Genomic DNA, 23029 nt, shown 5'->3' on the forward strand with positions numbered 1-23029 from the left:
ACAGAATGATTCGCGAAAATGCTAAGATCGTGTGGAGAGTTTACATTTGTGAACCTAAAGGAAATCATGCCTCCCTCTATTTTTAGTTTTTTAATGGCCTACCCTACTAGTAGGACTATTCCCATCCGTTCCCAACATGACAAACATTTGAGATTTTTGTGTGTGTGTGTGTGTGTGTGTGTGAGAGAGAGAGAGAGAGAGAGAGAGAGAGAGAGAGAGAGAGAGAGTACTAGTGATTTCGATCAATCACCAATGGTTACAATTGTTCTTCCGAAATAATCTTAACGAGAGCTTCAACTTACCTTAACAAAACCAACAAATTGTGGGAAATTTTCCCTCTAATTTCTCCAATATACAAAGAGCTTCAACTTCCCTCGACAAAACCAACAAATTGTGGGAAATTTTTCCTCTAATTTCTCCAATATACAAAAAGCTTCAACTTCCCTCAACAAAATCAACAAATTGTGGGAAATTTTCCCTCTAATTTCTCCAATATACAAAACAACTGCATATATCTTATTGTATTTTTGACTATTATATATATATATATATATATATTTTTGGTGGTATTTTTGCCTATTATATTTTTATAACAATACATAGGGTACATCTGTATGTAGATTTACTATATGTATATAAACTATATTTGTATCCTATATCATACAAGCACATTTGCTTTTATTTCTAAGGTACAAATTTAGCAATTTTGATCAAACAGATTCTAAAAGGTGGTCAAAAGAATTCTTCCTACTACGGGTGAAGAAAAACTCTTATCAGTGAAATTGCATAGTTTGATTGCTTAGAATAGAGATATTAGTAACTTTGCATAACATTACGAGATATTTCCTATTGGCATCCAAAGACATCTTCTCCAATAAAAAAGGACGTAGCTCACAACCGTTTTTCAAAGGACCAAGTTTCTCTTCACCCACGTTGGATGAGAATCCCTTCAATGTGAATCATTACGGTAGTAAGATGAGCATCATTTTTTTTTTTTTTTGGGTAGGAGGATAAGCATCACTAGCTATATGAAAATAGATAGTTTTGACTTCGTCTAAAAGAACAAAATAAGAATAACCCTTATACGGGTGTTATTTTCCTTCACCCACAATATAAGAAAAACTTTTCTCCTTTTTCAAATTGCCGGCTTAAGAAGCTACATCATGGTTTGAGGTATTGGTATCGGTATCGTATCGTCTGTATCGGGTGATACATACCGGTTTTGCAAGTGACCAATCCCAATATTATGTTGATACTGTATTGGTGACACGATATGAACAAGGGGTAAACTGATAAAAAAAAAAAAAAAAACAAACCCAATTTTAAAGGAGAATCAATGGCAAATTTGTTCGATACAGATGATCCATGCCGATACCGATCCGATACCGTATCAGTTTCTGGGTTGACCGATACCCGTTCTGATACTGTGCACTAAAAACATGAGCTACATGGAAAATCTTGGACCATTTGCCCATTGCACATTTTTGTTTAGTCACTTGGTCCAACCTATTCTACCAAAATAAGCTTGGTCCAACCTATTTGTGGAAGCTGCCAACTGACGGGTCCAACACTGGTCGAACCACTTAGGTCCAATGTTGATGGAAACGCGCCTGCGTCCATCTTCTGAACTGTGAAATTTGACTGGTTCCACAGAGACATCAAAAGCAGAGATCGTCGGATACAGATCTCACGTCTGAAAATCTCTATTGCACCACGCACAATCAGTCTGAATCCTCTCTTCTGTTACGATTTTGTGTACTGCAGAAGGGAAAGGAAAGAGATTCCCATTTTTAGATTCTTCTCATTTCTCTGTTTTATCCCGTTCGTCAGATCAACAGATTGGAACAGGAGCAAGAGAGCAAGAAAGAAAGAGAAGCTATAAGGTTTGGATTTGAAATTCAAATCTGAGAACTGCAATAAAAATACTTCTGATTGTTCGATCTTACATGTACTTTGTTCTTCTTCACTTATTGTTGTTGATCAAAAGATTATATTTATAAGCGACCGAAACATAATCGATTTTGTATTATAAATGCTCGGAGGTGATATGGGCTTCCAAGTTATTTAGACCAACGTCCTGCTTCACTCTATCTGAATTCTGAAATGCCCATTATTGATTGTTCTCTCCCAATGGTTTACAGGGCTCCAGAGAGGATGGCGACAGAAGAGAAGCGGTGTGTTGTGACCGGCGGAAGGGGTTTTGCTGCCAGACATTTAGTGGAAATGCTCATCCGGTCTGGGAAATGGTCAGTTCGCATTGCAGATTTGGGTCCCTCCATCAAGCTCGAACCCAATGAAGAGCAGGGAATTCTTGGGGAAGCTCTTCGATCTGGAAGTGCTCAATATGTGTCTGCAGACCTTCGAGACAAAGCCCAAGTGATTAAAGGTTTTATTCCTTCTCTCCTAGTTCTCTTTCTAAAAATTCTGATTTGATTTGGTTACCTCCATTTTCGATCATTTAATGGGTAATAAATGATGAAGTATGGTGGGTTTTATATCTTAAAGTGGTGATTTAGGTGGTATATTAAATTCACAGGTTGGTGTAAGAACAGTTCAATATTGGTTAAGCTCTGGAAGACTTTGTTTAGTGTTATTAGCTTGTATAGTTATCGAGCTAAAGATTAATTTTAGGAAGAGGATATGCTTGCATTCGTCTCATTGAAGTGTTAAATACATACCATGAAGGGAATTTAACTGGAAGGAGATGGGTTAGAAAGGAAAAACAGAATGGCGGTTTAACAGATTGATGCTTAACACGCTACTTTTTTTTTTTTTTAATGAGAACTTAATACACTACTATTATCTTACTTTATTTTCCCTTAATTTTTTTATTTTGCAGTATGCGAAGGTGTGGAGGTTGTTTTCCACATGGCTGCCCCAGATTCATCTGTCAACAGTTACCAGCTTCACCATTCAGTCAATGTAGTAGGTAAAGCACTGTCAAGGACGAACTATAAGTCAACACTGTTTCATGGTTTGGAAATTTGTCACCTCTTTGATTTTGTAAATTGTCTAATGTTTGTTATGTGTAATTTTACTCTGCTTTACAGGAACTAAAAATGTTATTGATGCTTGTATTGAGTGCAAAGTAAAGAGACTCATCTATACAAGCTCTCCGAGTGTTGTCTTTGATGGGGTTCATGGAATATTTAATGGGGACGAGTCGATACCTTATCCACCTAAGGTATCTGTCTTCTATCGGCATTATAGTCTCGGATTATCCTTGTAAACTTTGTGAGCCTTAACTTATTAAATTATTTACACATGATCTCCTTTTGAAACTGGATAAAAATTTCTAATGACTTGAGTAAGGACCAAAAATAAAGTAGTCCTTGCCCTGTTCCACTCAAAGCATGTATCTAGGACAGTTAGGAACCACCAATGTATGAGACTAAAGTAACTAATAGGCCATAATTCATTGGCTGTAATGGATGTCACTGAACTTTCAGATTTTCTATTGACAGTCCAGGAGAATGAGATACAACAATAAATGGGTTGTTTAAGATCATCTGCTTGGTTGGAATGTTCCCAAAGGACATCTTCTGGTTGATATATCTTATGGAGTTGGCAGACTGGCTTTAATGCAGGCAGGGATTGCAAACCCAAAGTGACCATGACTTGTATAAGCTTAATATAACAACTTTATGCATCTGGCCTGCATTACTTTTTCCTGTTCTCAGATCCAGATGTGGCTATCTTCCTTTTTTCTAATTTTATCTTCTTAAAGTGACATCTTATCTTCTTTTTTAAAATTTGAATGACCCCAGTATTGCAAACTAACTCTAAATCCTTCTTTTCTTTCTGGGTGGGGCTATTAAATAACTTTTTCTAGCTTTATTATACTTTCTGCATTCATTTAGAGGAGAAACATCTAAGCCTTCTAAGAAGCTGCATGTGTACTTTTCTGTTTCCGACGAGAAGGCTGACTCTTTCTTGTTATTGTTTTTATCAGCACAATGATACTTATTCAGCAACTAAAGCTGAAGGGGAAGCACTAGTTATCAAATCAAATGGTACAAATGGGCTTCTAACCTGCTGCATACGGCCTAGTAGCATTTTTGGTCCTGGTGATAAGCTGTTGGTTCCATCTTTAGTTGCTGCTGCAAGGGCTGGGAAATCTAAGGTAGCAATGCATTCTTACGTTTTTCTAATGACTGATGCTGTTTGTTCTTCCCCTGGAATTTTTCTTCCTTCTTTTTAAGTAATAATAAGAATTTTCTAGTGATGCAACAGAAAAGAATATCAAACTCCTCGAAGCACAGTTGATATTGAGTTGGGGGAAACTAGATGTTTAATTGTAGAGCTTGCGATTGTCATCTATATATGTCATGGTTGAACACAGTGCTGCATGCTGATTGATAAAAACCACCATTGATGCATCTTATGTTGGACAACTTCAAGACGAGGAACTTAATCAGGTCACAATAACCTTCTGACCCATTTTTTTTGGCGGGGGGTGGGGGATATGTAACCATGTGACTGGTTGCAAAAGAATCTAGCACTTGGATGGTTAAGATCGTAGTAATCAGAACATTGTTTTTCTCCTGTAGAATATCTCCAAAGTGGAACCATAGAATGGTGGTTCTTTGCCAATTTTCATCTGTAAGGTTTTACAGATGTGTTGTTATTGAAATTCTCCAATATCCCAAGCAAAGGGTTGATAAAACATTTGGGTCTTCATGTATATATTCCATTCTGCGTTTTTTAATTTTTTCCCCTCCTTTTGGCAAGGTAAAAGATTTTTATATTGATGTGACAACAAAAGAGATGGACCCTTAGTACTTTTGACAATTCTACATAAAGATTGTTCCTATTGGTTCTCTAAATCTTGTCAGAAATCATATGCAAAGCTAAAGAGATCTCTTTACCCAACTGACCACTTGTCTAAAGGAGCCTTATAATATCTGAAAAGTATAGTAGTTCTGTTCCTTCCATACACTTCAACATATTGCGAGTGGTAAAAGATTGCCAAGGATGCTTTTTGGGGTGGCGTGGGAGGGGGAGATGGGGCACCAAGCTAATTGAAATATAGATATATTGTGATACCTCACTAATCAGTTCAGATAACTCCTGCAAGAGAATACATACCTGATGTAATGTTAAGTAGCATTTGAATGGCAGCTGGCTCACTGGTTTGTGGCTCAAATTTTTGGAATTTCTCTGGGAGTGTGATATTCCCAGGTTGACACTGAAAAGGGGGTGAATCAGGGTCACAAAAATTCCATGAAATTTATTCCCATCACACCTAGAACACACTTGGTATTCCCAACACTGATGGCACTGTCTCAACTCTCAACACAACCTTGTTGACAATCACACTGATAGCATTGTCTCACTTCTGGCATACACAAAGATGAACAAATGCTGACTGCCTGGGGCAATCCCTAGTTTACGTGTCCGACCCAGTCGTATGCACTTCAAGGTTCGAAAACTCGTCTCGACTCGGTGTCTTGACTAGGTCGAGACCATAGTTGTCACGGCGTCACGGCGATCCAAGTCGGTGGAGGGGTGTCACGTCGATATATCGACATGTCGCCCGCCATGGCGAGCATGTCGACTATGTTTTATTTTTTATTTTATCTATTTTTAATGTGTTAATAGATGTATACTCAAGCCATGTTTTATTTTATCTCTATTGTTTCTCAAGTTTTAAGAAGAAAATTCAGAAATCGAAGAAGAAATCGAAGAGGGAAAGAAGACAAGAAGAAGAAATCGAAGAGGGAAAGAAGACAGGAAGAAGAAATCGAAGAGGGAAAGAAGAAATCGAAAGAAATTGAAGAGGGAAAGAAGAAATCGAAGAGGGAAGAAGAAATCGAAGACAGGAAGAAGAAATCGAAGAGGGAAAGAGAGACAGGAAGAAGAAATCAAAGAGGGACGCCATGGCGTAGGTCGCCATGCAACCCTCTCCAACGCCAGGACGCCATGACAACTATGGTCGAGACAATTAATCCTTAATGTAATATTGCCTATTCTATACATTGTTTGAGTGCTATAATTATTGGCAAGTAAAACAAGTAAATTATGCAATAATGGATGAGGCCATAAATTAATCACTTTAACGAATTTTTTAATGATTTCAAGGCCAGGAGAGAGAATAAGGCTTGGGAATGACTTAAGCTACTGAAACCATTCATAGTTGCAGGAAAAACTGGCAGAATTCTCTCTAAAATTCTCCAAACTCTCCCATATTGATTCTTTTCTGTGTGATGATTCGAAAATTGTTGTAACTCCTTCGTTCAGTATCGAAACGATGCACTTCCAGTTGCGTTGGAAAGGTAACTCAATGAACTGCAAGTTCCATGTACATGCCTCCTTCCAAATATTCCATCTGGCCTGCCCAAATTGGCTTCAAAGTGGATACATCTGCGCAAACCTATGAAATGTTCAATCAAACTGTGAGGGGCCTTCGTCCGTTGCTGCCACATGCTGCCAATGACTGTACAAGACTGTAATACATTGCCAAACCCTGCCATAAGTGCCCAGATGCCTCAGTAACATTGCCAAACACTGTCCGCACTGCCAACTCACTGTTTGACACCTACTGATTGTACTGCCATGTCACACTACTATTTGTATGTCACTGACTGTGTTGCCAACAATGACAACACTTACTGCCATATGTCCAACAGAGTGTTTCCCTCACAAAATAATTTTCTGAAACATGATTTTCAAATTGATGAAATGACTATCTTGGATTTGCAAAAGTCACCTGGTTATGTTTTATGTATATGCATACAATTAGTGAGTTTGCCTGATTTCTGTTTCTCCTGGTATTTCCCATAATTGTTGTTTTTGGTTCATGTTAGTACACAATTTCTCTCATTGTTGTTTTTATATTTTTTAGCTGTCTTTCTTGGCCAGAAAAATATTGAGTTTCTTATGTCTACAACGACTCAGCCTTATCCCAACTGAATGGGGTCAGCTACATGGATCCCAGCCCTCCAACCAGCTCTATTCGAGGCCATACTTGATACAAGGCCTAAGCAATGCATGTCTTTCCTCACCACTTCTCCTATGGTCATTTTAGGTCTGCCTCTGGCTTTTTTAGTTCCTCCAATCTGAATCAAATCACTCCTCAATACTGGAGGATCCAAAGGCCGATTTTGAACATGGCCATGCCACCTCAAACGACTTTCTCGTAGCTTATCATGTATTAGAGCTACTCCCAAATCAGCTCTAATATGATCATTCCTTACTTTATCCTTCCTAGTTTTGCCACTCATCCATCTCAACATCCTCATCTCCGCTACACTGAGTTTATCTATATGAGGCTTCTTCCCTCCGTGTTTTATTCTGTTTGTGGTAAAAGGAGCTGGACATGAGTATGTAGTTAGAATATGGACAAAATGTTGAAGAAACTGGTTATTTTGGAAGCCTATTAATTCACGTCATGTTTTGTCTAATCAATCTAGCTTACTTTTTATATCTAAAACATACTTAAGTAATCATGGGTGGACTTGTTTGTCGGACCAATTGGGTTTTGGATGCTGGCATGTTGCATTTACTGGTGGAAAGTAACACATACCCGAGTCTCTACATTTAAGTGTCCTTTTCTATCTTACTTTATGTCTTTTATTTTTTCACGGTGTGGTTTACACTGTGTAACCTATTAAATTAAGTTTATTGTAGCTGATGGTAAAATTTCCTCAATGTTTGTACTATCTATTAAAAAGAATGGAACTCATGAGTATTTATGTTTTGAAATATGGAAAATATATTGGAGAATTTTTTTTTTAATCTTGGTGGGCCTTTGATGTGCATCATCCTTTTCTAATTCATTTTTTACATGAATTTCTCTTTCTAAAAATGAACTGTAGGATGCTTTTGGTGAATTTAGTTTCATCTCTTTTCACCTCAAATATTTTGAGAAGCCAAATGAAAGAGTAGATCAAATAGTTATAATCCAATCTGTTTGACTTTAATAAGATGTAGGTGGGACCCATTGACTGTTAGATGCTAGCACAACCATTTATAGGTAGCAAGGTACACGTGTGTGATTAGGTAGATTTACATATCTTTCAATCCTGAGATCTTGCTTTGTTTGCTTTAATTTTGCTTTATTTTCATCATGTGGTTGATGGTCTTTGCTTAATACAATCTATTGCTTATTTATGTTTCTATTTTAATTTTTATCAGTTCATTATTGGGGATGGGAACAATATGTATGATTTCACTTATGTGGAAAACGTGGCCCATGCGCATATTTGTGCTGAGCAAGCTCTTGCAAATGAAGATGTCGCAGAAAGAGCTTCAGGGCAGGTATAGTGTCTTCTTTCAGCATATGTGTTTAGAAGTTGCATGTTGACATGGGTTGGGGTGTCTCCTAGCACCAAACCCTACTATTAAAAAAAAAGAAGCAAATAGAAGTTTTATAGTGGAGGGTAAATTTTCTACTATTGGCCTGGGGTTATACAAAGCATGCAAGGGGTGTGACCCACCATTCCATGTTTCACACATTGAATACCTATTGTCGAGCCTGATATTGTTCCATTGCCATCATTATTTTATTTATTACTTTTTGGTCAGTGTAGCAGATCTCCTTGGCGAGACATATGGGTAGTGGATCCAACCACTGCACATGCATATATGTACCTCCAGGCTATTCATTGATTTTTCTTGGATTAACCTAACAAGATCCTTGTATGTTCTCTTTTACACATCGGTAGAAACTTAGATTTAATGTGCGTGTCTTGTACTAGCTCCAAAACTACACCTCTGTTGATAAGAGAAACTAATTACAGCGTGACCTTGGCCTGCAGGCATATTTTGTAACCAATGTGGAACCAATAAAATTTTGGGAGTTTGTGTCACTTATTCTTGAAGGTCTTGGCTATGAAAGGTATTCTCAAGACATTTTATTTAGTTTCAATTTTTCTGTTTATGGGGCAGGCTTTGTGATATTGTTATGTTTGGTGAAGTTCATGTTGAACAGGTTAATATAGTTTTGGGATTCCATTGTGTTGTTGAAGTTCTTCTTCTTTACCCTGAGAAAATTCTGTATGGTTGAAGTTAATATTGGTTCATCAATAAGTGCCTTAATTTTAGTACTTCTAAAGTTATTAGCCCCCCCCCCCCTTTGGTCCGTGGATTGGGAGTTAAATAGAATTGGCTAGTTGCATGTCTGCCAAAAGAAATAAAACAGGCTATCCTATGCCATTCCAGGCTCCGACAACCAGACAAACAGCTATAGCAATATTTCAATGTCTTTATAATTAGTAGATCAATGGAATTAAGTCTTGCCAGGCCTTTGAAGCTACCTGATGCATTGACATGGGGTTTTTGAGATACTGTTAGGTTTATTGTTAACCAAATGCACCAAAAAATGGCTGCTGGAATCTTAGAGACAACATCTTCTTTCCTTGCCAAGACTCCCTTAATATTCAAGCCCCATAACAAAATTTCCACGCCCACAGGCATGACCAAGAGTCAGGAGATTCCGAAAAAGTTCATAACTTCACACCAAACCTCAAAGTGGCAATCTAACAACAGCTGTGGAACTTTTTCTTCATCACTTCATAGTAGTTGCATGCATTTGGAATGTAGAGAACTCAAGGATTAAATGATTCAACATCAAGATGTTTGTCTATGAAAGTTTCCCAGACAAAAAACTGCTCCTTAGGTGGGATTCCTTTTGGCCTAGATAGTGTGCGCCAGACAGCTAGTTGACCTTCTCATAATAAGAACCTCGGATTGGGAATTTACTGGGAAGAGTGCCATCTTACTAAAATTCCATGCCGATCAGTCATCCCAGCAAATGTCCACTCTTGCCATAGCTAACAAGTTTAGGACTTGAGCAAAGGTATCTATTCCCAATCATTTAAATTTCTTCCAAGTATGGGATACCAGCCTATGTTCTGATCATCGGAGAATAGATAACGACCAATAAGAGCATACCTATGCCAAAAAAATAATAAAAACCCAATAAGAGCAACTTTATCAGTTACAACAATAAACAGATTTGGAAAGGTCTCCATCAAAACTTCTTCTCCACACCTAACTTCTTTCCAAAATATGCTTTGTGACCATTATTGAAATGCAGTTTTATCAATTCTTCGATTGCCTCAAGATGAGGTGGCATATCCTTCCATAATCCCATTAATGCAGATCTAGTAGATGGATCTGCTTGTGGTGGGAAGAGGAAATGCTTGAGGAAAGGAGAGATCGCAGGATGGAAAGAGAGAGGGGATAGAGGAGAGGGAAGGGGAAGGCAACAGCCTCACTTTAAAATCTAACTAATTCTTAATCCATTCTGTCAAATCGTCAGGAGGCTGCTAACTGCCTTACAATGTTTAAAGACATGTGAAAGGAAAGTAAAAAAAACAGAAAAAACTCTATCTTCCAACTCTATCCTCCAACTGTAGGCTAATAGGGAGTTTCCTAATCTAAGTAGAAAAGCTGGAAACAAGGAAACAAAGACTCTATGCAGGAAAAACACTTTATAAAATTGAGTCCAATCCTTGCTACATTACCTGTTAAGTTGTAATCCTTATTGGGTCATGTGGACTCTTATAGGAGGGAAACAATGCCTCAAAAAAGTTGAAAACTTGCTCAAAAACAGCACCGTATGGAGTAAAGGAGAACTTCAAATATGGAAAAACAATGTGGAGGATATGCTTCAACCGGTGATCGAGTGTACTGCTTGGTAGGATGAATGATTTTTCCAAATATGAGAAGAAGACAATGGTCTGATGTGAAGAAATTAAAGCTGCAAAAAAACTTCTCCAGAATCTGCCTCAAGTTTGTAAACTGCCTTCAATAGCTGCAATATAGTTGTCACGGCATCTAGGCGAACCAAGGCAATCGAGGGGGTAAAAAACCAAGGCAACACCAGCAAACAAAGCGAGAGAAAAGCGCCTGGACGCTTAGGTGATGCCTTGACAACTATGGCTTCTATACTCCATGAACAACCAATAACAGATAATATGGTCCCTAGTTTGTTATCATTCTATCAGAAACTAGGCCTGAGACACAGATAAGGCAGCATTAGGTTGCTGCAACCCATGAACAGGGGAAAAAAAAACCTTACAAACTCTCAAAACCAGAATTGATGGAGGACTTGACTGGCTATTGGAGCTCTGATACCATGTGACAAGAGAGAGAACTTAATAACCAGTCAACCAGAGATTAAGGAAGAAAAGAGACAATAGAGAAACAGAGAGAGAATCGATGAAGAGAGAAGACAGAGGAGAGAACCAGTTCAGCGGTAGAATCAGTGTGTGTTTTATCGCTGACATCCAATCATTTTTTTTGGGTGAATAAATACTTCATTACCAAAGAGAGAGAAAATTACAGAGGGCCCCAAAGGGTGAAGAACAGAAAATACAAACAAAGCTCTACAGATCCCTCACGAAGAGGAGGGAGAGACTAACAAAATAGAGGGAGAAAGCCCCTAGGAATCAACAATGAGCCTGTTCCTTGGGGAATCAATACAACTAGTGGAAATAGAGGAAATCTTATTCCTAATGTCAAAGGAAATGGTGTCCCAAATCTGCTGAAAAGATCTAGAGTTGGAAGACCATTTCCTAATATTTCTTTCCATCCAAATATGATTGATGGCAGAACTTAAGGCGAGCTTTCCCACAACATCATATATAGAAGATCTGGCAAAGGACATGTCAACCCAAATCTATTCTCTCTGAAAAGGGAGAATCCTCTGACTTCTAGGCCAACTTTTTGCTAGGACCCCTTTCCAAACAGAAGCAGAAAGGGGCCAAGCAAAGAAGAGGTGGTCAATATCTTCCACAACATTCCAGCAAAGGCAGCGGGATGGGGAGACAGGGATCTGACGGTGGATGAAAAAGGACTGCGTTGGAAGGCTGTTGGAGAGAGCCCGCCAAACAGTGAACTGTGGTGAGAGATGTGGTGTTTGAACTGGACAAGCTTGCGCCAGAGAGATAAAGGGCCCTGAGATTGGATAAAGGCCTAAGCTACTTTAGAACTGAAAAGTTCGGAAGAGACTAGGGTCCAAATAGTGACATCTCCCCTACCTTGCGGCCTTCTACCGATGGGAGGTAATGCATTCCACACAGCTGAGAGCAGGGGGGACAAGGATGCCGGAGGGGTCCAAGCACCAAGGCTGATGATGTCCGCGACCTTGGACTGCTTAGAGAGGCTTGAATTGTATATGGCCTTAGCCATGGTTTAAAGTATTGTTCTGTATTGTATCATATCGGCCGAACATATCGGTATCGGTTGGTACCGATAAGATACATACGGATATGTATCTTTAAAAAAAATAGTATGTCTCGATTTGTGTTGTATTGTATCGGCCGATACAGCTCGATACGATAGGACCGATACGTATTGATACTTACGATACATATGTTAGGGTTTTGTGAGAGTATTGATACGTGTCAGTATGTATTGGCCGATACAGCTCAATACAGACCAATACAGTTGATACCAACTGATACACGTTGATTTGGCCATTAAAGGCCCATGTAACTATCAGACTATGATTTTGTTTTTGAGATGAAAGATTGAATGAGATCTCACAAAAAAAGGTAGGTTTTAGAAAAACTTGATCTTTGTATATATATGTATATATATACCTTTACTCCCAAAGTGTATTTCCATGTCTTTCTTGACCATTTCTATGCCTATCTGTAGCGTACGATACATATCTCCGATACGATACCCGATACTGATACTTTAAACCTTGGCCCTAGCACTGACCGAATGAAGGAGGATTCCCGTGGGATGCCAATGGTCTAGCCAAATGAATATGGAGGTACCATCATCAATTTGGATGGATATGGCTTCAAGAATGATAGACTGATGCAGAAGGATCTTGCGCCCGACCCAAGAGGCATCAGACATAAGACATCCAATCTTTATTTATATCCAGCAAAGCAATCATACAATTACTCTAGATAGGAATTACAACCAGATACAGAAACTGAAATAAGATAGGAAACTACCACCTACGTAACCATAGACTACTTAAACTCTATCTAACTTAAGTACCCCCAACTAGGAAATAGGTCCACGTCGACCCAATAGGGATTACAATTTAACATTACCAAATAAGAAATAAAATAATAAAATAAGACCCAAATAAGATCCCCACGGTTGGCTGAAGATATAGTTCCTGAAATTCAGGAATCTTATAGCCGTAAACCTTAAAAAGTCTCCGAACGGGGTCCCACCAGAATTCTCCACATGCAAGATATGGTTTGGTGGAAATCTAGTAACAGAAAACTACAATTTTCCTTCACCTGGGTCCCACGAGTGCTGGTTTTAAGGAATCTAAATCTTCCACACACAAGGGGTGGTCATGTGTGACTGTTCAGATGAATAGATAACTGATTCAATAATAAACCAGATCACCAGATCAAACCAAAAAGGTTCATATCTGGACAAACCCTTGCAAGAACTGATTTTTTTTCTTTCTTTTTTCATCTAATACTGCATCAAGGAGTTTTGGAGTCCATATTTGTATCCTTCTCCTTAGGCTGTTAGTCTCGTTAACAAATCTCCATGTTGAGATGTGGGGAATTATAGAGGTATAGATCCACATCGGTTAAGTTTGGTCCTTGGTGCCTTCATAAACTTGAGGAGCTATGTCCACCTAATGCCTTAAGGTATTGGGTTGGACCCTCCAACACTCCAGATCTATTTGTAGCATGGCAGTATCTGGCGGGCTTTCGTCACTCCTAGTCCCTGTAGTGTTTTGGGTTTACATATCTGGTCCCTCCCAACCTGGTAAACTTTCATTTTATTTCATCTCCTCCATGGAACCAACTCAAGTAATCCTTAACCCAACCTCTTGGGGTCAGCTACAAAATCCTTGGCCTGAGATTTAAATGATGAATTCTGAAGAGGTTTGATTTGATGTTTTTCATGCTAGCTACCACTTGATACAATCCCATTCTCTTTATCTGACATTCTGTGTTTGTTATCGGCAGTGCAAAATGTACTGCAGGGTCGGCCTACTTCTCCAACTTCAGTTCTACTCGACACTTTTGCATGTAACTTTAACATGGATATCTGTTGGTGTTGATGGAGGGGGTTGATTACATCAACTCCGAGAGGAGCTTGAAATTCTGTCAAATCTGCATATTTGACTACAGTAATTGTAGGAGAACTTATTTTCTTATTCAAACTTTCTTTGCAGCAATATTTTGAAAATAAATAACTAAAGTTTGTTATCAGTAAATTATGTCAAGGCATAGTTTATTTGAAACAATCCAGGAAAAAGAAATTGTCACTTTCATTAGAAGGTCTGGTGACTTATGATTTTTTCCTTCATCATTTTTTCTTGCAACTTTTTTTATTGTAAAGGTGAAATTTAATGGTTAAAAAGAAGGGGCTGATAATGTTCACGGTTATTAATGAACTTTGTAAAGTTCACCAGCTTTTTATCCATGTGATGTTAGATATTGGGTGTGCAAATGTCATAAAGGTCTCCGTACCCATCTTGTAGCTCAAATTAAGCATGTTATATGAGTTAAAATGATGTCCAAAGTTGTGAAAATAACAAAGATACCACTAGCTCTAATGTGTGATGATAGAGGTTAATGGCTTTTTGTATTTTCATAACTTTGGACATCATTTTAACCCATATAACATGCTCAATTTGAGTTGAAATTTGACCTATGAGATGGGTGGAGAGACCTTTATAAGATGGACCCACTCGTTGTTTGGCATTTCATATCGATAAAAAAGTTGGTGAAAAGGGCATGACGTTAACTTTTCCTTAAATCATCTATTGTACAAGGCATAAAGTTCATCAAAAGAAATTGTAACAGTACATGTTTTAGCTTCTAAAGATAACATGCCTTAGCCTGGGAAGAGGGGCAGATGATGTAATTGTGCATATACCTATTTAGAGGGTCAATTGACGTTAATCAGTTAGTTGCGAGGGTAGGAAGGAAATATACCACTACACCCAGGCCTAATCCCTCAATGCTTGAAGTTCACTAGTCACTTCGCAGTTGGTCTGTGTAATCGTGTTTGATTGTTTGAATCAATGCCAGAAATCTGGTTAGCGGTTTTTTGAGGAAGAAACCAAGAGCATTGCTTGTGTCTTTGACAGAGGCACCACCCCATTATGCATTTTGCTGGTCTTCATCCTGCGAACACAGCCACCGTTGTTTCTCTTTCAACTGCTGAACACTGTTTCAACCAAAGAGTATCTAAGGCTGTTGCTCAGAATAGAGAACACAAGCTATAGTGATTCCAAAACTTGAAACCATCCCTTTGAAATCAATCACATTCCCGAGCTCAAAATCCCTGGTTACATGTTACCCCAACTAGTGCGCCCCGAATCAACTGCATGTGCTGGTTCACTGCTCTCTTCTTCCCAAAATCAGGATTCTTCGAATAGAGGGGACAATGTTTGGCTAAATTGGGGTCTGAAATCTTCAAAGCTTTTAGTCATATTTGTTCAAATCACCTAAATCCCTCTAATGCACATTAGAGTATGAGAATTTGAATTGTGAGTGCTGCCTAATGATAGGAAGTGGAATTACTAATGCCCCCTAACTATTATTACAAAAGGATGAAGTAGGGGTGTAAAAAAAAAAGGAGGTTACACTGAATTTTGTTATCACTTTGGTTACCAACAAATTTAAGCAATATCTTCTATTAATGTTGTTTTATACTGTTAATTCTGTTAAATTGGTTACATTTTAATATTTTGGTAATTAGTAGTCCTATTGAAGAAAAAAAAAACTAATATATAGACATGTTTCATATGTCTATTGTTATATTGAGCATACGCCTTGGTAATACAATTAACGGGCCACCTCTGTAATGTAAGGCTGAATACAGATGTAATCAACACCAGTTATAAGATAAAGGCAATTGATAAACCCCAACAATTAACAATAATAAACCCTCCTAACAATCGCAGCAACTTAAGATTAGATTACTGTTCACAGAATTAAAGAATTAGGCTGGGATTAAGAAAATCTGTAACTCACAAAACCTGGCCCCAAAAGGCTGTTCTTCTGATCGAAGGTAGCTTGAATGAAGTCTAATAAAAACCCCAAACAGCAGCTTGTTCAGACCAGTGGTTGCAGAGATATGACCCCAAGTAGAATTAGGGAAAAATTAGGGCTGAATTGGGAGAAATTGAATAACTCCAAGCACAGGCCTTCAATGATCCTGATCTCCTGGGTTAGTGTCCCTTTTGGGGTGGCCCAACAAAATTCAAAAACCTTGGCTGGAACTGGTCGCAGGTAGGGAAGATCTTTGTGATCAATCCCTGCCCAGAATTCTCTCCCAGACTGAATCTGATGGATCTGTTTGCTGTCTGCTAGCCTTCGGTCAGCAACTCAGTTGGATGATCAGTATAATAACTCCAGGGCCTCAGATGGTAGCAATCACACAAATAAAATCAGTGAAATAGAGAAGAACAGAAGAGAGTAGAAGAGAACTCGATAGGTGTGGGTGGTGGTAGGCTCTCTCAGCCTTGGGCTTCTCACCCACAGCTGTCCCAGCTGTTGAACAATCTTTCTCAGATTTAGAGGTTGCAAACTAGGTTCAAATTTCATTAATTAACTGTGTAGGACATTACAACCGATGGCCTCTATATATAGCTTGGCCAGACTTCTCAAAATAGAAAGTTTAAAATTAGAAACTTACAACCAAAAGGAAAGAACTCAGCATTAGAAAGTACTCAGGATAGGAAACTACTTGTCTAACAAGGACTTACTAATCTAACTTGCTTGCTTGCTAAGAAAATAACATAGGAAATAAAAATAGAAACAAATTAGTCTTCTAGAAGCTGTAACCAGTCTCCCCTCGTTGCTACTGATTTGGTTTCTTAATAAGACAAAATAGGAGACAGACTTGGTCTTCTAGAAGGGCTAGGCTGGACCAATCTAAACCCGGTTCGATTGGACCAGCTGCTGGTACTGGTGCCCCCTTCTTCCTTCTGTGGTATTGTAGCCCATTGAAGGGATCTACATCTCTCTGGGTGAGCCTGCACACCAAAATCAACCTGGTTGTGATTCTAGGAATTCGGGTTCTACGGTTTGAACCCCTGATCTAGTGATGAGTCTATTTCCAGCCCTGTATAGCAGTGTACCCTGGACAGATAATCCATCCTGTATCTATGGGTGACTGATGCAGAAGTAGTAAGGAATGTTGTGTCTATAGAAAATTATTTTGGTAAACACCCTTCGGCACTTTATCCCATTCGAATTATTAAAAAGTATTCCCCTTTTGGTGTTGCCTCTGACATGCCCCACATCCATTGGATTTTGTATGTTTTCTTCATTCAGTGTAAACCAGACAGATCCCTAATATTGTAACTAGCCCACCTTTAGCACATTCACTCCAAAACTCACTGAATGGTGATTTCTAGTCCTTGAATCTGTGCATTTTCATTATAAACTTCATGAACAGGCTACAGCAACTAAAAAAAAAATCTACATTTTGTTTTCATGTAAGAAATTTCTAGTTTTCTGTTTCTCTTTTAATTTCTTCCCCTTTAAATATAGAACGATGGTACATACTAAACCAATGGTACTTCTGTTTAATGTAATTTGCAGACCTAGAATCAAAATCCCTGCCTCTGTTATGATGCCGATAGCATATTTAGTAGAGCGGACATACAAGATGTTTGCCTCATACGGGATGCGGGTTCCACAGCTGACACCTTCTAGAATTAGACTCCTCTCATGCAGCAGAACTTTCAATTGTTCAAAAGCCAAGGATCGACTTGGCTATACACCAATTGTCCCATTTCAGGTTCTTTCGTTCACTGTTATCACTGCATGCTAATTTATGTTGTGCTCATGAATGGATGTAAATTATGGTTTATTGAAAGGGGAGATATAGTAGTGCTGTTTAACTTTAACCCCTTCAACACCAATGGTGCAATGGTCTTTTCAGCCACGTGGACTGATGATTTGGCTGGTTGACCATTGAATGGATTTGGGACCCCTCATAGTCCATCTTTCAAATTTGGTGGCCCGTCTCATTTGTACGGCCCACCATGTATGGGTTTTTGCCTTGATTTTTCAATGTTTTTGTTGAGTTCTCTTCCAAGATTTTTCAAAATTAACCTCTATAATTACACATGGGGATGTCAGATTGGTCTGAGATTTCACCAACAGATTGCTAAGGCAAAAGGGTGTGCCATGATGCCCAAGGCCCCAGACCTAGGAGACGAAAGAATATACCTTTAAAATGGAAAACATACCTGGGTACTGGGCATACCTAGAATATGGGTTTTCCTTAGGCGCCTTAACATCATGACAACTACGCCATGGATAGTTGATGTTGGACAATATGTCATCCAAATTTGGGCATCAACCAAAGGCAGTTATTAAGGACAAGAGGGAATGGGTCTCTACTATTGACATGCTGGAACCCAGCTCCCTTTATTATCTTTGTTTTTGCCAATAAAGTACTGGAGATTTATCTCAGATTTTGAATAATAATGTGCATAATTATCCACCAAATTTGGACCCCAACGAAGCTGACATCTGCCAGATATTAAGGATTTGATGGGATGAATTCCTGGTACAGGAATGCTGGAACACAGCTCACTTCAATTTCTTTATTTTTTGTCCATAGGATACTGGAGATTCATTGTGTGGAAAGCCCCATGACAAAAAAAAAGAAGTTTACTGGCATGATGGTTAAGATTGCCTAATCAAAAAATTCAACTTTCTTTCTAGACTTTAAACTTGTTTTGGTTGAACAAGATGTAAGCTGAACCGTTTAGGTGAACAATGTCCACTTCAGAAGTACAATTTTGTACTTTTAACAACATGCATCCATTCATGCCACAACTGATTTTAGGTCAGCCATATTGATTTTCGCTTGCCATCTTATGATACATGCAAGAGTGAGTTCCCAATATGAAAACCCAATCGATGGAGTGCATTGACTGGTTGGTCATTGGTGCATAAGCAGGAAATGTAGCTGGCAAGGTTCTTACACGGGAGATATGGGCTTCTTATTATTTGGATGGTTTAATATATATTTTTTACTTGCAGGAGGGTCTGAAGAGGACAATTGAATCATATGCGCACTTGAGAGCTGACTGTCAACCTAGAAGAGATGGGCCATCTAAAGCTTTTATATATCTTGGAAGTGGAAAGGGTATAGAACATAGGTCTTATTTTCCTTTTAAACTTCTTTTGTGTGTGTGTGTGTTTTGCTGGATCCAAACTCGGGACTATTCTTGCAAACATAATTTTATTTTTTCTGTCCATTTCAATGTAGAACATGCTCCAGCTACTTACTGCTTCCATAGGACCATGGCCCCAGATTATACCAGTTTGATGATCTGAGTTGGTTGTCAATAAGTAAAAGATCTGAGGGCTTAAAGATAAAGTTTTAAACCTTGTGCATTGGTAATCCAATGATGTATATTTGGGACATGGTTTAGTGAAAATGGGACCTACCAATTGACATTTTCAGTTAGTGTGCAGGGGCAGTACAGTTTAATGGTATGAGATGACCTTGAGACAGAGATGTGAGAGAACGACAAGATTAGCACACTTCACTGAAATGATTCACACACACTGCAAGAAATTAAAATTGCATAAGACTTGAATAGAGCCCAAGATTAAGAAAAAGAAACTGGGGATTTTTAGGTACAGTCAATCTTCTATTGAAATTTATTGATATTATAAGTGTTAATGTCACTGTCATTACAATCTTGCAGTTGCCCACACACTTCTCTGGAAAGATAAAAAGCAGTCTCTTACAGCAGTGCTAGTCTTAATCGCCTTCTATTATTACTTCATTGCATCTGGATATACCATCATCACTGCGCTCTCAAAGCTTCTCATGATGGCATCGCTCTTCTTGTTTGTCCATGGCCTTCTACCAGCAAAAATGTATGCCTACTCTCCATGTTTTAAATTTTTTTTTTTTGCTGCTGATCTATGACTTCTTGGGTCTTGCTTCATTACCAATAATTTTCATAAGCGATTCAGTTTATTAATTCTGATTGTGCCATTAATGGGCAATAATAACATGAAAAGATACATCAATCAGATGATCCTAACCACCCAAAAGTTCCTTTTATTCTTTTGTTGATCTGGAAAAGAATGGAGTTATTGGAAGTTTAGGATCATCTTTTTTTTTTGGGTGTGTTCTATGGGGTTACTAAACCAATTCAGATGGTTCTAGATGGATAGGTTACTAAGGTAAGCATATTGTTTCATAAATGGAAGGGCATTGTATGTACTGCCTTCTGCTAAAAACACAAATCTTGTTGGTTCAGATTGGGTTATACCATTGAGAAGATCCCTGCATCCAATTTTCACTTTCCTGAAGAAAAGGCACACCGTTCTGCTCTAGTAGTAGGGTCCACATGGAATTTTGCAGTAGATGCTCTAATATCTCTTTGCAAAGGGAAGGATTGGAGGCTATTCATTAAGGTACATACTTTTCCATCCATGCCCTCTCATTACAGTAGCTTTGCATTTATTACATTCTTCACAGCTGCTATACATTTACAGCATTGACAAACTATAATTCAAACTAGACATGGATCTGAGTGTGCTTGGAATGGTTTGCGAGTGAATCTGGCTCCTGGCATTATATCTTCTTTTCAAGTAACTGAGATATTTGAAGATATCTCACTAATGAATATTCTGTCTCGAAAAAGATATTTACATAAACAGATGTTTTTGTACTATGTGATCCTTACAAACCATAAATCTTTCACTGATGAGATTGTGGATCCCCAAGACAATAGGTCGTGCCTATGAGATCAGGTAATCGGATGCATCCAAATTTTAATTGTTCTTTTCGACCATTTCAATATTTCTGTGTTACTTTGAATACAGTCAATTTTATACTTGGTCCTCTCTTTTTGCATCCAAGGTTTTGTGGGACCCATCAACCAAGTGCCCTTACACTATCATTTTTGTAACTCTGTAAGAATAAATGATTTCTTAAGATAGTTCTATCAACAGAAACCACTTTTTTCATTTTGTGGAGGCAGTATATTGCTAATGTGCTATAGCACTGTGGTTCTTCTGAGTTCTGTCCCCTCCAGTTTGAAAGCTCAAGGCTTGATTCCTACTTCTGAACCAATTTTGTGTCATGGCAGTTTCTGATGTATAATTGTTTTGTTCATTTTTGTTCATTGCTCTGCTAATTTTCAGTCTATTGATGTTCTGTGATTGACATAAACAGGTTGCTTTCTCTTTATTGATGCTCTGCTTCCTTGGAGCCACATCCTTTCAAAGAGTATTTGTCATAGGTTTGAATCTGATTTGTTATGTCTTTGCTTCCCTTTCCAAGCCTTTAAGGAATATGTTTTTATATGCATTCTATAGTAAACTTGCATCAGGATGAACGGAAGGAACTGTTTGACATGCCTTGGCTGTTGAGTGACACTGACAGAATGATCAGGACCTTCCCACTATCGGATAGTTCATGCCCAGGATATCTTCTAGGCTGGTGGTCTTTCTTATAGGGTTGTCCTTATCTAATACATGGTATTCTTTTGTGGGAAAATAGTAGATCTTGTATCCAAATCAGAATTGACGTCTATATAAACCAATACAGAGGTGGGGGGAGAGGGGGGAAAAAACTATTAAGTTACAGAATATTCACCCCAATACCTGGTGAGCTCTTTTCTGCATCTGTAATGGTTGATTCTGACTTTGACAAAACGATCCATGCTCTATCAGACTAAAACCTAGAATGGTTTTGGGGATCCAATCATATCCTGTTTTCTAAGAAACATCCTACTGGAGCTCCTGATTTCTTTCATGTTGTAACCCTAGAATGGTATCTGAATTTACCTATCCATATTCCACACTAACAGTGCAAGACAATAACAACAACTTCTCATCCTGAGGCAAGTGTTTATTCTTGTTGGTGTAGGAATTCACATCTCATTTTTAGATGTATTAACTGATTAGGGACTCTGACTTAAATGCAATGCAGGAGTGCCATTTGCTTTCATAGCTTTCTATGTGTATGAGAAAAAGGAGGAAGAAATTGATGGTTTAATCCATGAAGTAGTCTCCTTCGGATGGAAACTGAAATCAGATATCTCCAAGAAATTTCGGGCCTCCAAATGATTCAATGTGAAATGGTTTTTGCATCAGCATTGATAGTGATTATGATACGTAATGTGGCTATGGTGTCTCAGTGTTGCTAAATCTGTCATGTGTTGTTTTGGGATTCTATAACATAAATGTAATGTCTTTTCAGATGGGCCTGATTCACTTCCAGTTCCAGACTTCCAGCCACTCTATTAAAGCAGTTGGGTTGGATGGTATCTCAAATGGAATGGAATAAGATGTTATGATGGTTTTTTGCGTCAGCTTGTTCCTTGATAACCCACCTAAACAAGGCTTCTTTGACTGCCAGTCATGTTCGCATCAACATCTAATAATGGTTCTCAATCTCGGATCGGATCGGTATTGGTTGAGGTCGATCCCGAGATTAGACAGATACAACAAGGTTTGACTGGATCGTTCCTTGGATCGGTCGATCTGACTGAATATTTTTTTATTTTTTCAAAGTTTTTAGGTTGTTTTTTTTAGTTTTTATATTATTTTGATCGATATTGATCGATACTGACTGATATCAACCGATCCGATCCTGAGATCATAATATCCACCAACTTTGGCCGATACATGACCCGATCCATAAAAAACCGATTTTGGGGGGTGTTTTGATTGATTTTGACCGATTTGTACCGTTCCAATCCCGATCCGGAAAGGTTTTGGCAATGACCGATATCAAGTCTGATATAAATCGGTCAGGATCGGATCGGGTGGATTGGCTAATGCTTAGCCATCTGATGCTTGCCAACACCTCATAGTGTTGGCCAGATATCAGGCTCGTTTGGGGTTGGTCATTTCCATTCCTATCTCCAGTTCTGAAATCCTTTAGGCTGCATTTGTTTCACAATAAAATATTTTGAGAAAATGATTTATTATTTGCGAGAGGGTTTCCCATGCTGTCAGTGTGGAAAGGAATATGCGTGTCATACTAAGGGTTGTCTTGAAAAGAAAATATCACCATCTATTCATAATACCACATATCCGTGCCCGTATTCGTTTAGCACTATCTAAATCCGTCCGAAAGCTAA

General features: G+C 38.5%; 1 protein-coding gene across 2 annotated transcripts; it reads left to right on the plus strand.

Moving 5' to 3' along the window:
* The first annotated feature begins 1674 nt into the window (after positions 1-1674).
* On the plus strand, positions 1675-22249 carry LOC122640370 (3beta-hydroxysteroid-dehydrogenase/decarboxylase). Of its 2 annotated transcripts, XM_043833536.1 has the most exons (13): positions 1675-1883; positions 2142-2386; positions 2840-2929; positions 3051-3184; positions 3953-4123; positions 8137-8259; positions 8760-8839; positions 17502-17700; positions 18957-19062; positions 19631-19805; positions 20195-20351; positions 21115-21181; positions 21874-22249. In XM_043833536.1, the coding sequence occupies exons 2-13, from the start codon at positions 2155-2157 to the stop codon at positions 22008-22010; spliced, it is 1671 nt and encodes a 556-aa protein (XP_043689471.1). In that variant the 5' UTR covers positions 1675-1883; positions 2142-2154; the 3' UTR covers positions 22011-22249. The 2 variants fall into 2 exon arrangements, with proteins under 2 accessions (XP_043689471.1, XP_043689470.1); XM_043833535.1 differs by lacking the exon at positions 1675-1883 and having other exon boundaries at positions 2125-2386.
* Positions 22250-23029: the final 780 nt, after the last annotated feature.

The sequence above is a fragment of the Telopea speciosissima genome, chromosome 9 (assembly GCF_018873765.1).
Source record: "Telopea speciosissima isolate NSW1024214 ecotype Mountain lineage chromosome 9, Tspe_v1, whole genome shotgun sequence".
NCBI classification, from domain to species: Eukaryota; Viridiplantae; Streptophyta; class Magnoliopsida; order Proteales; family Proteaceae; genus Telopea; species Telopea speciosissima.